Source organism: Scardinius erythrophthalmus (assembly GCF_964197995.2).
Source record: "Scardinius erythrophthalmus genome assembly, chromosome: 12".
In the NCBI taxonomy this organism is placed as follows: Eukaryota; Metazoa; Chordata; class Actinopteri; order Cypriniformes; family Leuciscidae; genus Scardinius; species Scardinius erythrophthalmus.
In genome coordinates, this window is record NC_138232.1 from 42,155,630 (window position 1) to 42,171,097 (window position 15,468).

The window sequence follows — 15,468 nt, forward strand, 5'->3', positions numbered from 1 at the left end:
TAACAGCGATGCTCAGCTGCTTGTCTCGAAGAGGTGGGCTTGTGCTCACAAATCCAGGTTCTGATTTCGGGGGTTAATCACCGTTGGTCCACTGGGTGTTATCCATTTATCATAAAGGTCTTTCAGTCTTGCCTGCAGCTCTTTGGGAGTCTCCTCTTGTCGTAGGGCTTTTGCCCTAAAGCGCAGCCTGTGGGTATCCGCATTAATCTTGCATGTCAGCAATGGCACTATAGATGTAACGCTCAGTCCTCAACTGGCCTTCTACAGGCTTGAGTAATCCACGCGAAGGTTGTCAAATAGTGCTCAATGTCGTCATCCTTTTGAAGAGGTCAAATCTTTGGGCCTTGCCAGCCAATCCATTTTAGAGGAACGACTCCTTGCATAACCACAGGTGATGCCATCTCTTGATCCCCTTCTTCATTGCTCTGCCTTCTGTGGAGAACACGTGCGGCGCTTCCACACCTCCCAATGTTTGCCACTCTCACTGCTCGATCTGCTCCTTCATCTGACTGATGTTTAATGTTGATGTTCTTGACGTTGTGCTTCGTTTCCCTGATGAGACTCTGGTTCGCTGAGCCTGCATGAAACTCTCCAGCATCTTTCTGAGCTGATCCACTGTCTGTCCTGTTGGGTCTGCATCTGTGAAGTGGTTCTGACCCTGTTCCTTCCTGGTCCGGCTTGACTCAACTATCATTCCTCTTCATCCCCTGTTCTCTGAATCGTTTGGGTGCATATAGCGCTCTACTGAAGCCTTACACTGCACTGGACAAGACCGCGGTCACCGTTTGTCATAACGTGTCCCGTGGAGATCAAGGGGAGTTGGAAGATCAGGACTCATCCCAAGAGGATATTTATTAAATTCCATATATTTAAAGGAACACTCCACCGTTTTTTGAAATACAAAAACTACATTTAGATAGGTGGGCAAATGCATTTTTGTCTCAGTGCATGCATTGTTTTAGTTTGACAGGGTTGGCACTAGCTTAGCTTAGCATAATGAATGGAATCCTTTGTTGCCAGCTAGCATGTCCTGAGTAAAAGTGATATAAAAAAAATTAAAAACCCACCTAATTACTTATTGTGGCCTGCGTATTCACAACAAGTACAAATAGCGATGCAGATTAACACTAGGTGATTTCCTAGGCAGATATTGACTTGGACTATATTAGGGGGAAGCACAGGTGAAGCACTGCTACTTGGGCGCAGAGATATCACGCCCAAGTAGCAGTGCTTCGCCTGTGCTTCCCCCTAATATAGTCCTTAATATATAAGTCAATATCTGCCTAGGAAATCGCCTAGTGTTAATCTGCATCACTATTTGTACTTGTTGTGAATACGCAGGCCACAAAAAGTAATTAGGTGGGTTTTTAAAAAATGTTATATCACTTTTACTCAGGACATGCTAGCTGGCAACAAAGGATTCCATTCATTATGCTAAGCTAAGCTAAACAAACTAAAACAATGCATGCACTGAGACAAAAATGCATTTGCCCACCTATCTAAATGTAGGAAAGAAGGTGAAAAAGCCCTATTTCAAAAAACGGTGGAGTGTTCCTTTAACATGAATATTACATACACATGTGAATTTTGTTGACTGTGAAAAAATAATAATTAAACTCCAAGAGGAGTAGTCTTTGAGTATTTAGTCAATTAACTGGAAAGAATACTATATTATAAATTAATCCATCCATCCATCCATCTTCTACCACTTATCCGGGGCCGGGTCGCGGGGGCAGCAGTCTAAGCAGGGATGCCCAGACTTCCCTCTCCCTCGACACTTCCTCCAGCTCTTCCGGGGGGACACCGAGGCGTTCCCAGGCCAGCCGGGAGACATAGTCTCTCCAGCGTGTCCTAGGTCTTCCCCGGGGTCTCCTCCCGGTGGGACATGCCCGGAACGCCTTCCCAGGAAGGCGTCCAGGAGGCATCCGGAAAAGATGCCCGAGCCACCTCAACTGACCCCTCTCGATGTGGAGGAGCAGCGGCTCTACTCTGAGCTCCTCCCGAGTGACCGAGCTTCTCACCCTATCTCTAAGGGAGTGCCCAGCCACCCTGCGGAGAAAGCTCATTTCGGCCGCTTGTATCCGGGATCTTGTCCTTTCGGTCACGACCCAAAGCTCATGACCATAGGTGAGAGTAGGAACGTAGATTGACCGGTAAATCGAGAGCTTCGCCTTGCGGCTCAGCTCCTTCTTCACCACGACAGACCGGTACAGCGACCGTATTACTGCAGAAGCTGCACCGATCCGTCTGTCAATCTCCCGTTCCATCCTTCCCTCACTCGTGAACAAGACCCCGAGATACTTGAACTCCTCCACTTGAGGCAGGAACTCTCCACCAACCTGAAGCGGGCAAGCCACCCTTTTCCGACTGAGGACCATGGCCTCGGATTTGGAGGTGCTGATTCTCATCCCGGCCGCTTCACACTCGGCTGCAAACCGTCCCAGTGCATGCTGGAGGTCCTGGTTTGATGAGGCCAACACGACCACATCATCCACAAAGAGCAGAGATGAAATCGTGTGGTCCCCAAACCTGACCCCCTCCGGCCCCTGGCTGCGCCTAGAAATTCTGTCCATAAAAATTATGAACAGAACCGGTGACAAAGGGGAGCCCTGCCGGAGTCCAACACGCACCGGGAACAAGTCTGACTTACTGCTGGCAATACGAACCAAGCTCCTGCTCCAGTCGTACAGGGACCGGATAGCCCTTAGCAAAGGGCCCCGGACCCCATACTCCCGGAGCACCCTCCACAGGCCGCCGCGAGGGACACAGTCGAATGCCTTCTCCAAATCCACAAAGCACATGTGGATTGGTTGGGCAAACTCCCATGAACCCTCCAGCACCCTGTAGAGGGTATAGAGCTGATCCAGTGTTCCACGACCGGGACGAAAACCACACTGTTCCTCCTGAATCCGAGGTTCTACCATCGGCCGGATTCTCCTCTCCAGTACCCTGGCGTAGACTTTCCCAGGGAGGCTGAGAAGTGTGATCCCCCTATAGTTGGAGCACACCCTCCGATCCCCCTTCTTGAAAAGAGGGACCACCACCCCGGTCTGCCAGTCCAAAGGTACTGTCCCCGACCGCCACGCGATGTTGCAGAGGCGTGTCAGCCAAGACAGCCCCACAACATCCAGAGACTTGAGGTACTCAGGGCGGATCTCATCCACCCCCGGTGCCTTGCCACCGAGGAGTTTCTTGACTACCTCTGTGACTTCAGCTTGGGTGATGGACGAGTCCGCCTCCGAGCCCTCAGCCTCTGCTTCCTCAATGGAAGACGTGACGGCGGGATTGAGGAGATCCTCGAAGTATTCCTTCCACCGTCCGGGTGATATCCCCAGTCGAGGTCAACAGCTGCCCACCTCAGCTGCGCCGGACGGTTTGCCAGAATCTCTTCGAGGCCGACCGATAGTCCTTCTCCATGGCCTCACCGAACTCCTCCCAGGCCCGAGTTTTTGCCTCCACAACCACCCGGGCTGCAGTCCGCTTGGCCCGTCGGTACCCATCAGCTGCCTCAGGAGTCCCACAAGCCAGCCAGGCCCGATAGGACTCCATCTTCAGCTTGACGGCATCCCTTACTTCCGGTGTCCACCACCGGGTTCGGGGATTGCCGCCTCGACAGGCACCGGAGACCTTACGGCCACAGCTCCGAGTGGCCACGTTGACAATGGAGGTGGAGAACATGGTCCACTCGGACTTAATATCTCCAACCTCCCTCGGGATCTGGTCGAAGCTCTATCGGAGGTGGGAGTTGAAGATCTCTCTGACAGGGGATTCGGCCAAGCGTTCCCAACAGACCCTCACAGTACGTTTGGGTCTGCCGAGTCTGTCCAGCTTCCTCCCCCGCCATCGGATCCAACTCACCACCAGATGGTTATCAGTTGACAGCTCCGCCCCTCTCTTCACCCGAGTGTCCAAGACATATGGCCGGAGGTCGGATGAAACGACTACAAAGTCGATCATCGACCTCCGGCCTAGGGTGTCCTGGTGCCATGTGCACTGATGGACACCCTTATGCTTGAACATGGTGTTCGTTATGGACAAGCTGTAACTAGCACAGAAGTCCAATAACAGAACACCACTCGGGTTCAGATCAGGGGGGCCGTTCCTCCCAATCACGCCCCTCCAGGTGTCACTGTCGCTGCCCACGTGGGCGTTGAAGTCCCCCAGTAGAACGATGGAGTCCCCAGTCGGAGCACTTTCCAGCACCCCTCCCAGAGACTCCAAGAAGGCCGGGTACTCTGCACTGCCGTTCGGCCCGTAAGCACAAACGACAGTGAGAGACCTATCCCCGACCCGAAGGTGCAGGGAAGCGACCCTCTCGTTCACCGGGGTAAACTCCAACACATGGCGGCTGAGCTGGGGGGCTATAAGCAAACCCACACCAGCCCGCCGCCTCTCACCATGGGCAACTCCAGAGTGGTGAAGAGTCCATCCTCTCTCGAGGAGTGTGGTTCCAGAGCCCAAGCCGTGCGTAGAGGTGATCCCAACTATCTCTAGTCGGAATCTCTGAACCTCACACACAACCTCAGGCTCCTTCCCCGCCAGAGAGGTGACATTCCATGTCCCTAGAGCTAGATTCCGCGTCCAGGGATCGGGTTGTCCAGGCCCCCGCCTTCGACTGCCGCCCGATCCACTTAGCACCGGCCCCTTACGGTCCCTCCTGCAGGTGGTGGGTCCACGGGAGGGTGGCCCCACGTCGCTCCTTCGGGCTGAGCCTGGCCGGACCCCATGGGGGGAGGCCCGACCACCAGGCGCTCGCATACGAGCCCCAACCCCGGGCCTGGCTCCAGGGTGGGGCCCCGGCTGCGCCATACCGGGCGACATCACGGTCCTCTTTTTATTTGTCATCATAAGGGGTTTTGAACCGCTCTTAGTCTGACCCGTCGCCTAGGACCTGTTTGCCTTGGGAGACCCTACCAGGGGCATATAGCCCCAGACAACATAGCTCCTAGGGTCATTCGGGTACTCAAACCCCTCCACCACGGTAAGGTGGCAGTTCAAGGAGGGGATTATTATAAATTAAATTTTTGCTAAATTCCATTTACATAAATGTAAGTAGAGTAAAACACAACCTTTGTTTTTGGTTCTTGGTTCTTGGCTGTATGTTTTTTTCTATTTGTATATATTGTAGTTCTGACTGTACATTGACTTTGTTTGTTGAAGTTCAATAAAAATACAAATTAGTCAACTGACCCTTCGCCAAGCCACGCCCGAAAACCGCCACAGGCCAATCGTGGCTTAGCAACCGTAACTAGGCGTGGGAGGTCTGGCAAGCTTTCGTATGGATTGTGCAAATCTGATACCCGGTATCCTAAAAGTTTGGACGGGGTGGTGGATTTTGTTCCCTTCCCGAAACCTAAAACTCAAGGGGAGAAATGCCGGGCGTCATCTTCATTTATAGCGCTTTTAACAATGTAGATTGTTCCAAAGCAGCTTTACATTGATAATAGGAAATTTAAAGTAAAGTGTTTTGGCTTTATAGCAGCTCTAGAATAAAGTTATTGTCCAGCTCGTGGATCAAGCAGTGTGATTAAAGGCAAGACAGAGGCTCACTGACATAACTTAACATTACTTAAAAATATATTTCAGCATTTTGTAATTTGTTAATTGACGGCCAAACTAGTAACTTTACCCCAATCCGATCGCGACTCTCCCGGTGTTAGTTCTCTAGTAAAAGTAAAAGGTAGGCTAGTTAGTAAAAGGAGGGAACATCAGGGGGCTTGCCGGAGATCTCCAAGGAAAAGGTTGGCATGCAAATTTAATCAGTTCATAACAGTAGTCACTAATGTGACCCACGACGTGTGAGCAGTAACGTTAGCCTGGCGCGCTAAAAAAAAAAGCGGGAGAATGTTATCATTGCAAAGTGGTCAGGCTAATGTCTTGTGTTTATTCCACAATACATATGGATAAGCTGTTTGATTTATAAATATTAGAATATTTTCACATTTCACTTACCCTGCTGGCTCAATTTGTGTGTTTCCCATTCGAATGGTCAGCGTATGAGGCGGCTGCTGCTTGCGCTGGGACCTAACGTTATAGAGCTGGTAAGTCCCGCCCATCCGTAAAACCCCGCTGGACCTCTAGGTTGAAAAATCGTCAATGCAAGTGAATGTGAGAAAATAATTATTTTCTGGTCCCGTTTGAATTGTGCCATGAATGTGAACATATGTTGTCTGTGAATTTGTTATATAATTTTTCATGTTACGAGTTTGACAGTATATGGTATGATTCTTCGGCTAGCAGTTGTGGAAAAGACATAACGAGAAAGACTACATGTCGCCTATGTGAAGTGACATGTGCACCGTGAAGTGCACCAAAGACACAGCCATGTTTAGCGGGATCCGTGAGCTAGTGTCCGTGTGCGAGTGGTGGTGACGTTTCAAACGCGTCGAAAGCAGCGAAGAGTTGTAGTCCACAAAGTGCTCTCACACAAAGTCTCACCATATCAAACTTCTACCCGCTAATTTGTAGCATTCTTCACACGAAAAGTTATATAAAAAATTCACAGACAACATATGTTCACATTCATGGCACAATTCAAACGGGACCAGAAAATAATTATTTTCTCCCATTCACTTGCATTGACGATTTTTCAACCTAGAGGTCCAGTGGGGTTAGCGGAAGGGGCGGGACTTACCAGCTCTATAGACTTTAGCTTCAATTTTGATGAAATTATTCTCTAATCGTTTGCATATTATGTCGTGGATATAGCCCTCGAATGCATACTGCATTCTTGCTCTCTCATATTTTCACCTGTTCGCCAAAAATTACTAATTATCTCCTAGGAATGTCTGAAACCAGTGCATACATACCGTAATAGACGTGCCAGGCGCAAAAGCTTGATAGGCGTAGCAACAGTAACTAAGGAGGGCGGGGCTTAGCGAAGGGTCAATTAACCAGAAATCAAAAAAAAAAAAAAATCATTCTGTAGCCTATTTATTTGTAACCGTATTGCTGAGATTTGAGAAAGCGTCTGGATTTTTCCAGACCAAGCATGCGACATTTTATGGCCAACTTTAGGCTAATGTGTCAATATGTTAAATTATTGTGTAAATGGGGACAGCGCCATCTATGGGGCGAGTCATGGTATTTAGCGAGTGGAATAAGGATTAGGGTCGTCGTCCCCCCCCCCCCCCCCCCCCACACACACACACACACACACACACACATTCAGAGTTGAAGAGAGAGGTGCTACCTGGGTAAGTTACACGCTCGTAGCAGTCTGTGAATTATCTGTTAAAATTGTTCAAAGCTCATAAATAACTGCTTTATAGTTAATGTACACTGCAATGAACATGTTATGAATCTCTTGATGAGAGTTTGTCGAATATAACGGGTTTTTTCCTGCATAGGGAATTGAGGCTGATAATCTGCTGGTCGGGCGGGCAAGTTTAAAAAAAAAATCCAATTAACTGTGGGTGGTTCAAAGTTAAATTATTAATATGTTGATTTTAATAAAGACAAAGAACTCTAATTTCACGGGAAAAAGTTAAAAACGCCTTTGACGAGCATCACTGTTTTTTACTTTCGGTTTCAATAGCCTAGTGATGTCCGGTTCGTGAACGAATTGTTCTTTTTAACTGATTATTTTTAGTGAACTGGTCGAACTAGTTCACCAGTTTGGACTGAACCGTTCTGAAGATTTCCCGTCTCGAGTCGCTGATCCACAGTTTCTAAAGTTAGCCTACTTACTTTCGTTCCGGAGTGTTTCTCTTCAGTGAAAACCAGTCAAGGAAACACGTTTACAGCACCTGCTAATGTTCATCTTATAAAACACAAATGAAAAACATGAAAAACCCTACATGAAATATCCTTTTGAGACCCAGAAAAAAAAGTTTTGTGAATTTACTATTTTTTCGTGTCATTACATTGTACTTTAGAGCATAAGATTGTTTTAAAAGTCTTCAGATGTGCACTGTTCGCCATGATGATTTTGAATTGCTTGAAATATGATTGAATCACATAAAAAAGGAAAATACAGTTCAGTGCAACATGTGCAGCGCGTCTGTCATATAGGCTACATAAAATTGTAATCAGACTCTCAAGAATTCTATAAAAATTTGGATTTAGATTTATCAGCCAATATATTGGTTATCAGCTTTATATAAAGAATTATGGTATTGGAAAAATGATTTCATAATAATAGGTAAAACACAATGTTTGTTTGTTTTTAAATCACTAATCAATTTTTAGGTTTCAGGATTTTATATACCAAACTTTGTATAAAGATGATTCTCAACTATGTTATGAAAGATATAACCAAATGATTTAATATACCATTTTGCGTTATGCAATATTTGTGTCAAATGGTCATAAGCGGGTTTTACCATTTATACATTGTATCTAATTTGCATATTAATGTGGATTTGGGGCAACATAATGAAAAAAAAGAAGCCTAATAATGAGAGAAGTAATTGGAAAGATTTTCATACTATCTAATATTTCATAGGAAATCGATGTATAATTTCTTTCCCTATTCACTTGTGTCTCCCAGAATGCCTGATAAAGTCATATTTTGATTTGAAACCCCATAACATTTCCTGAGATGCTTATTTATGACAAACAATTAAAAAATAAGTCAGATTTAAATAATAATTACAAAAATATGATCATATTTCGATAAGAGTGTTACTTGATCTCTAAATTAATGTCAGTCATTTGTAAAGTCCAAGGAGAGGCAGTTTTCACTGTGAAACTTCCAAACATTTGCTATCTCTGAATGGGCTCTTAATATATGATGTGATATGAATGATGTCAGAGAAATTCACAAAAAAAAGTCTATTTCTGGGTCCCAGGAGGATATTGCTTTATGAATTTAACAGCTTTAACTAAAAATATACACAAGCTTAACAGAAATGATTCTGATGAGAGTGTTTTCCGACAATGATGTAATGAAACCGTGATCATTTCAGTTTGAAGGGAGTAAAGCCAGTGTTTAGGCTTTAAGGAAATGTCATTTTGCAAAAGAAAAACTTGTATTTTAAATAAATGTTCATTTAAAGCCTACTTCAGTGTGATATGTTAGCATGTTTAAGATAATTATAATAATTGTAATATGATGATCAGGAGCAGATATCTTCTAAAGCAGAGAATATTATGGGTTTGTGTGATTGACTCGGTGACGTTAGAGCTGATCCGCACAAGCCCATTCACAGACGTTTTCTGTGTTCAGTTTGCACACTGATCATGGGTTATTTCTGCTATTTCATGTTGAGTTATTTCGACTGTATTATGAGGCCTGATCATAATTCCTCTGTGTGTTATCTTGTGTTTTATGTAGGATTGATCTATTTCCATCCATTGTGCAGCATTACACACATGGAGAACACACCGCCCAGGCAACACAGTCATAAGGATTAATTTACCAGGGTAAAGTATTGTTCAAACTCCACAAACACCATAAACGGCATTAATGAAAGTGTTTTAATACAGAAGTAAAGGAAAAATGTCCTCAACATGGTAAACTTATAATGACGGCAGTGTTTCTGTTCTCGGTGAACCCAGAAACTAATCAATCATACTACAAATTAGCATAAATAAGTGCTACAAAATAGTGTTACGTCTTTTATGATAAGGCAAGATAAAATGTCTGTGTGTATTCAGTGAAATCTGCAGAAACGACTGTGTGTTTTCTTATTATCAGTTTCATGAAGAGCAAAAACAGCTTCACACACATGAGATCATGGGCGCTTCATCCTCTACTACAGGTAGGTCAGTCCTTCTGTGTGATTTATTTATTTATACAATAAAATAATATGATTAGACACCATTATGGAATAATATTAATTAGTTGAGAATCATGGTGATTTCTTCATTCCACAAGATGAAGAAGAAATTGATGATGAAGAGACTGATGAAGAGACTGACGATGAAGAGATTGATGATGAAGAGATCATGATGAGAGATGTTCGTGCGGTCAGGATGAGACGTGCAAGTTATGACTTAGTTCCTCCTAACAGTGAGTATCTCTCCACTAAACCTAAAGCTGCTCTCTCAATTACTGAAGCACTGATTAATGGTGTTATTTTCTTTTACAGTGAGAAATGACAACAACATCATCCCCCACACATTATTACTGAAAGTGATGGTTCTAGTTGGAGCTCTTGTTGATTCAGTTATTGGAGCTCGAGATGGAGTTCCAGGGTCTGGCGTGGGAATAGTCTGCGGTGCTGTTATAGGGATTATACTTGAAAAATTGATCAAATACTTTGATCATGTCAACATTACTTCAGACCTGTGTGCCATCCAGCTGCGTTCTGCAAGTGAACAGCGCCTTATGGTGCCATGATCCTAAAGAGGCACAAAATCACTCTCAAGGACCACTTTCTTAGTGGCAAGTCAGACAAATCTCTTTTTCTATCAGTTGACAGAATAATACTAAAGCATCCGCTAAATGTAATAATAACATAAGTTCCAATCAATTTAAGCTTTTCTAGTTATACGAGATTCAATTAGTATTTTTTTTTTTTTTTTTTTTTTCAGTTTAGTCAAGTTGATTGTACTTAAAAAAATACTTTTGTACTCTTTGTACTTTTTTTACAGTGTTCATTTACATTCCAATATTCCAAGGTCGGAAGGCATCAAGACACGTCATAATGTGATGTTAGTTAGACGATAGTGAAGGAAGAGAGAGGACCAGGCCTGGACTATTTTATTTAATGTTTTGTTGTATTATGTGTGGCGGCAGTCGACTGTGAGGGACTGGCGTCTTTACTTTTTGTATTTGTTTTATTTTGTTAGTAAAATCTTTTGCCTCCCTCCCTTTTTTGTTCCCTCCTCCTTCTTCCCACAATTTTGAACTGCGTTTCAGTAGTCATTAAATATTCTCTTAGTTTTAAATTAAAAACTTTTTCATTTCGATTTAACTCCCGATAAAATTTGCGATTAATTCGTTTTTTTATATATATTTATATATATTACTCATTTCGTGTGTTTTTTAAAAACCATGTGTAAATATGAATATGTTATGATGCACAATACAGCAAATAAACATGAATAAATTATTTACTGGACTAAAATCATTTTTGCTTGTTTAGGATTTCATGTAGCCGATACCAAGTATAAACTAGACTCTGCCTAGTAAGCAGATACAGATAAGGTTTTGGAAAATTTGGAAAATATATTGACATTTAGGCTAATGGTATTTCATTGCAGTTTAATGGTAAATAATTTATCAGACACGTGTCATAAACAATGTAATTTCTGGATCTAATTGCTACAATCTACAGAGTTCATGAATGGAACTAAATCCATTAGATTCACATTATTACATTCTCTCCTGTTGATTCCCTTTTGTTTGTGCATTCATCCTTTATGCATTTATTAAATGTAAACTATTTAAGATATAATGTATGTACTATGAATAGCTTAAAGGAACACTCCACCGTTTTTTGAAACAGGGCTTATTCACCTTTTTTCCTAGATTTGTATAGGCTGGCAAATGCATTTTTGTCTCAGTGCATGCATTGTTTTAGTTTGACAGGGTCGGTGCTAGCTTAGCTTAGCATAATGAATGGAATCCTTTGTTGCCAGCTAGCATGTCCTGAGTAAAAGTGATATAAAAAGTTTAAAAAACCCACCTAATTACTTCTTGTGGCCTGCGTATTCACAACGAGTACAAATAGCGATGCAGATTAACACTAGGTGATTTCCTAGGCAGATATTGACTTGGGACTATATTAGGGGGAAGCACAGGTGAAGCACTGCTACTTGGGCGCAGAGATATCACGCCCAAGTAGCAGTGCTTCGCCTGTGCTTCCCCCTAATATAGTCCTTAATATATAAGTCAATATCTGCCTAGGAAATCGCCTAGTGTTAATCTGCATCACTATTTGTACTTGTTGTGAAAACGCGGGCCACAAGAAGTAATTAGGTGGGTTTTTTAAACTTTTTATATCACTTTTACTCAGGACATGCTAGCTGGCAACAAAGGATTCCATTCATTATGCTAAGCTAAGCTAGCACCGACCCTGTCAAACTAAAACAATGCATGCACTGAGACAAAAATGCATGTGCCCACCTATCTAAATGTAGGAAAGAAAGTGAATAAGCCCTATTTCAAAAAACGGTGGAGTGTTCCTTTAAAGTGCTTTCAGGTTCAGTTTTGGGCTGCACAGCGGCTCATGTGGCCACCGGAAATACAAGTGCTGTGTCCCGGAAACACAAGCGCTGTGTCCCGGAAACACATGGGGCAGAAACTGCTAGTGTTGCGAAATCTCTGGACATTCGTGGGTGAGTTTATGCTTTTACTGTAGCAGTTTACACATAATTAACTGGTTTTTACTATATATGTGAGCAGTTGCAGCAGCTCCTGCCTTATGACAGACTAAACTGCATCTTAAACTCTTTTAAATGATGTTTATAAATCTCATAAGTCATGTCTGCACATATAAGAATACAGAAGGATGAAATAAAATAACACGGAATGTTATTTATAAAAAACACACACTGTCAAAATTCACCGAGTCAGACTGCAGTAAATGTAAAATAAAATAAAGAAGGGATATTAATTTAGCAAATCACTCAATGATGACCAGTGACAGGGCATACAAATAAAATACCCTATACATTCATATACATTTCTAGATCCTTGATGTTGGGATTTTTTAATATAAATAGCCCATGTTATCTCTGATTTGGTCTGTAACTGTATATTTTTCTACTGTAATGTTTGCTGTATATTTGTCCAACATACTGTTTTTTGCCTGTATTTATAATAGTTGCATTCAGGTGTGTGTGAGAGAGAGAGAGAGAGAGAGAGAGAGAGAGAGAGAGAGAGAGAGAGAGAGAGAGAGAGAGAGAGAGAGAGAGAGAGAGAGAGAGAGAGAGAGAGAGAGAGAGTGTGTGTGTGTGTGTGTGTGTGTGTGTGTGTGTGTGTGTGTGTGTGTGTGTGGGTGTGTGTGTGTGTGTGTGTGAGAGAGAGAGAGAGACAGAGTGTGTGTGGATTCTAATGCTGTTAGTGAGAGTACAGAGAGATAAAAGACTTTAATTTACACTCCTGAATGAAACACTGGACAGAGGAAGTGAATAAAGGTGAAGTGGGATTTATTATTGTGTTTAATCTTCAATCATGGAAAATGCCAATCAAATGTATCACAAACAATATTAAAGAAATGTCCTAGAAATACTATATATGATTGATCCAGTTAAGCAGGTTTTGGAAATATCTAAGCTATTTCATATATACTTGTATTTTGCAGATTGGAAAATATTATTTTGCATTTGATTCCTCATTGTATTTAAGATTATTTTAGATATCTATAATACTGGGGTCTATGGTAGAAATGTGTGTATTTGCTTTTTTATTTTCAAAATCACTTTTTGGAAAATAAAGAATAATAAATTATGCAATTATTTTTTTAATTGCTGAAAAATACACAAAAAGAAGTGGGCTCTCATTTTAAAAATGACTTACTAAACTAAATAATGTTAATATTATGTGAATAATATTATATTCAGAAAAGGCACATTAAATAAATGCTGTTCTATGATATTTCTTTTAATCAAAGAATCCTGCAACAACAACAACAGAACAGTTTCTACAAAAACCTGAAGCAGCAGCACAACTGTTTTCAACATTGATAGTAATAATCATGAATGTTTCTTGATCATCAAATTATCAATGATTTCTGAAGGATCATGTGACACTGAAAACTGGAGTAATGATGCTGAACATTCAGGAATAAATTACATTTTACTATATTCACATAGAAAACAGATATTTTAAATGGTAATAAATTTTATTAATAAATCATATTTCACAATAATACTGTTTTTACTGTATTTTTGATCAAATAAATGCAGCTTTGATGAGCAGAATATACTTATTTTAAAAACATAAAAAGAAACCTGTAATATTTCCAAACTTTTGACCGGTTCTGTCGGTGTCGTTGGCTTATGATGGCTGATGAGGTATGCTCAGCGTATGCTTGGGTCACTATATATGGGGAATAAATGAATGAATGAGGCATTTGTAGGCGCCGCCCTGACTGTGCTCGTCTGGAAGAGGTGGGGTTGTGATAATAAATCCAGGTTCTGATTTCGGGGGTTCATCACTGTTGGTCCACTGGGTGTTATCCATTTATCATAAAGGTCTTCAGTCTTGCCTGCAGCTCTTTGGGAGTCTCCTCTTGTCGTAGGGCTTTTGCCCTAAAGCGCCGCCTGTGGGTATCTGCATTAATCTTGCCTGTCAGCAATGGCACTATAGATGTAACGCTCAGTCCTCAACTGGCCTTCTACAGGCTTGAGCAATCCATGCAAAGGTTGTCAAATAGTGCTCAATGTCGTCATCCTCTTGAAGAGGTCAAATCTTTGGGCCATGCCAGCCAATCCACTGTGGTGGAACGACTCCTTGCTTAACCACAGGTGATGCCATCTCTTGATCCCCTTCATTGCTCCGCCTTCTGCCTTCGTTTCCCTGATGAGACTCTGGTTCGCTGAGCCTGCATGAAAATCTCAGCGTCTTTCTGAGCTGATCCACTGTCTGTCCTGTTGGGTCTGCATCTGTGAAGTGGTTCTGACCCTGTTCCTTCCTGGGGCTCGTTCTTCGTACGTCGCTAACTCAGTTAGCTGGATTTGATTGTTGACGATTTGGCATGATCTTGGATCGTTTGGTTCTTCGAAGCTCATCCTGGACTTGCTGTCATAGCAACAGCTGCGCAAGCTTAAACCTGCTCGGGAGCAGCTTATTTCATGTAAACAGGATTAGATCGCGGCTTCATGAGCGGAGCTGATACGGGAAGTCCAGCGCAGCGCGATAGTGCACTTTCTGAGATGTTTTTTTTTTCTCGTGACTCGTGAGATTGTCGTTTACATTATTAAATTGTTGGAAACGCACATTTATTTTCGACTTGTCGGAGTCTGGCTTTAAATACAGCACAAACTGTTTGCATTGCCCTAAGATTATTTGCGAGTGGCTCTTTCCTTTACACTATTGGAGATGCGGAGAACTTGATGGAAAGTGCTGTCTGTCGTGTCATTTGGAGTTTACCTGGCGCTTTTAGGTTTAAAAAAGTTTTTTTTTTTTGTGGCATTTCCAAGCCACTTTTTTTTAAAGCAATTTTTTTTAGGCTATCATCATTTTTTATGAAGATCATACAATCATGACCATGCCGATTACAGTATGTCACTCAGGCTTCACTAACGTGATTGGTACCATAGACTAGGCTCCATAGACTGCCATCAAGGCCTCAATGAAGGGGATTATGTGAACAGAAAGGGGGATTATGTGAACAGAAAGGGGGTTCACAACGTAAATGTGCAGCCCAGTTACAATTGGGATTCTTAATATTCCAGATTAATAATATTATATCAAATAAAAAAAGGCAGTTGACTAAAATCTTCCATAATCACAAATGTGAAAGCAAAAAGTCCAGGATCTGTGCATGACTTAAGAATTTTCAGAGATTCACATTTATGCACATTATTTGAAAGATGTAAGGAAAGTTCCACAATTAAATATCAAGCTCACTG

At 42.4% G+C, this 15,468-nt stretch overlaps 2 protein-coding genes across 4 annotated transcripts in view; both read left to right on the forward strand.

Moving 5' to 3' along the window:
• Positions 1-7,159: 7,159 nt before the first annotated feature.
• On the forward strand, positions 7,160-11,002 carry LOC308699951 (uncharacterized protein). Of its 2 annotated transcripts, XM_081381156.1 has the most exons (5): positions 7,160-7,196; positions 9,278-9,366; positions 9,641-9,704; positions 9,821-9,955; positions 10,035-11,002. In XM_081381156.1, exons 3-5 carry the CDS (start codon positions 9,680-9,682, stop codon positions 10,283-10,285), a joined length of 411 nt encoding a protein of 136 aa, XP_081237282.1. In that variant the 5' UTR covers positions 7,160-7,196; positions 9,278-9,366; positions 9,641-9,679; the 3' UTR covers positions 10,286-11,002. The 2 variants fall into 2 exon arrangements, with proteins under 2 accessions (XP_081237282.1, XP_081237283.1); XM_081381157.1 differs by having other exon boundaries at positions 9,278-9,704; positions 10,035-10,999.
• Positions 11,003-12,102: 1,100 nt separating this feature from the next.
• Positions 12,103-15,468, forward strand: part of orc4 (origin recognition complex, subunit 4) — a 112,681-nt gene continuing 109,315 nt past the window's right edge. Inside the window, exon 1 of one of the 2 annotated variants that reach the window (XM_081381143.1) lies at positions 12,103-12,228. The gene's annotated coding sequence lies outside the window, so the exon portion shown is untranslated. The remainder of the gene's footprint in view (positions 12,229-15,468) is intronic. The other variant, XM_081381146.1, reaches the window with a different exon arrangement.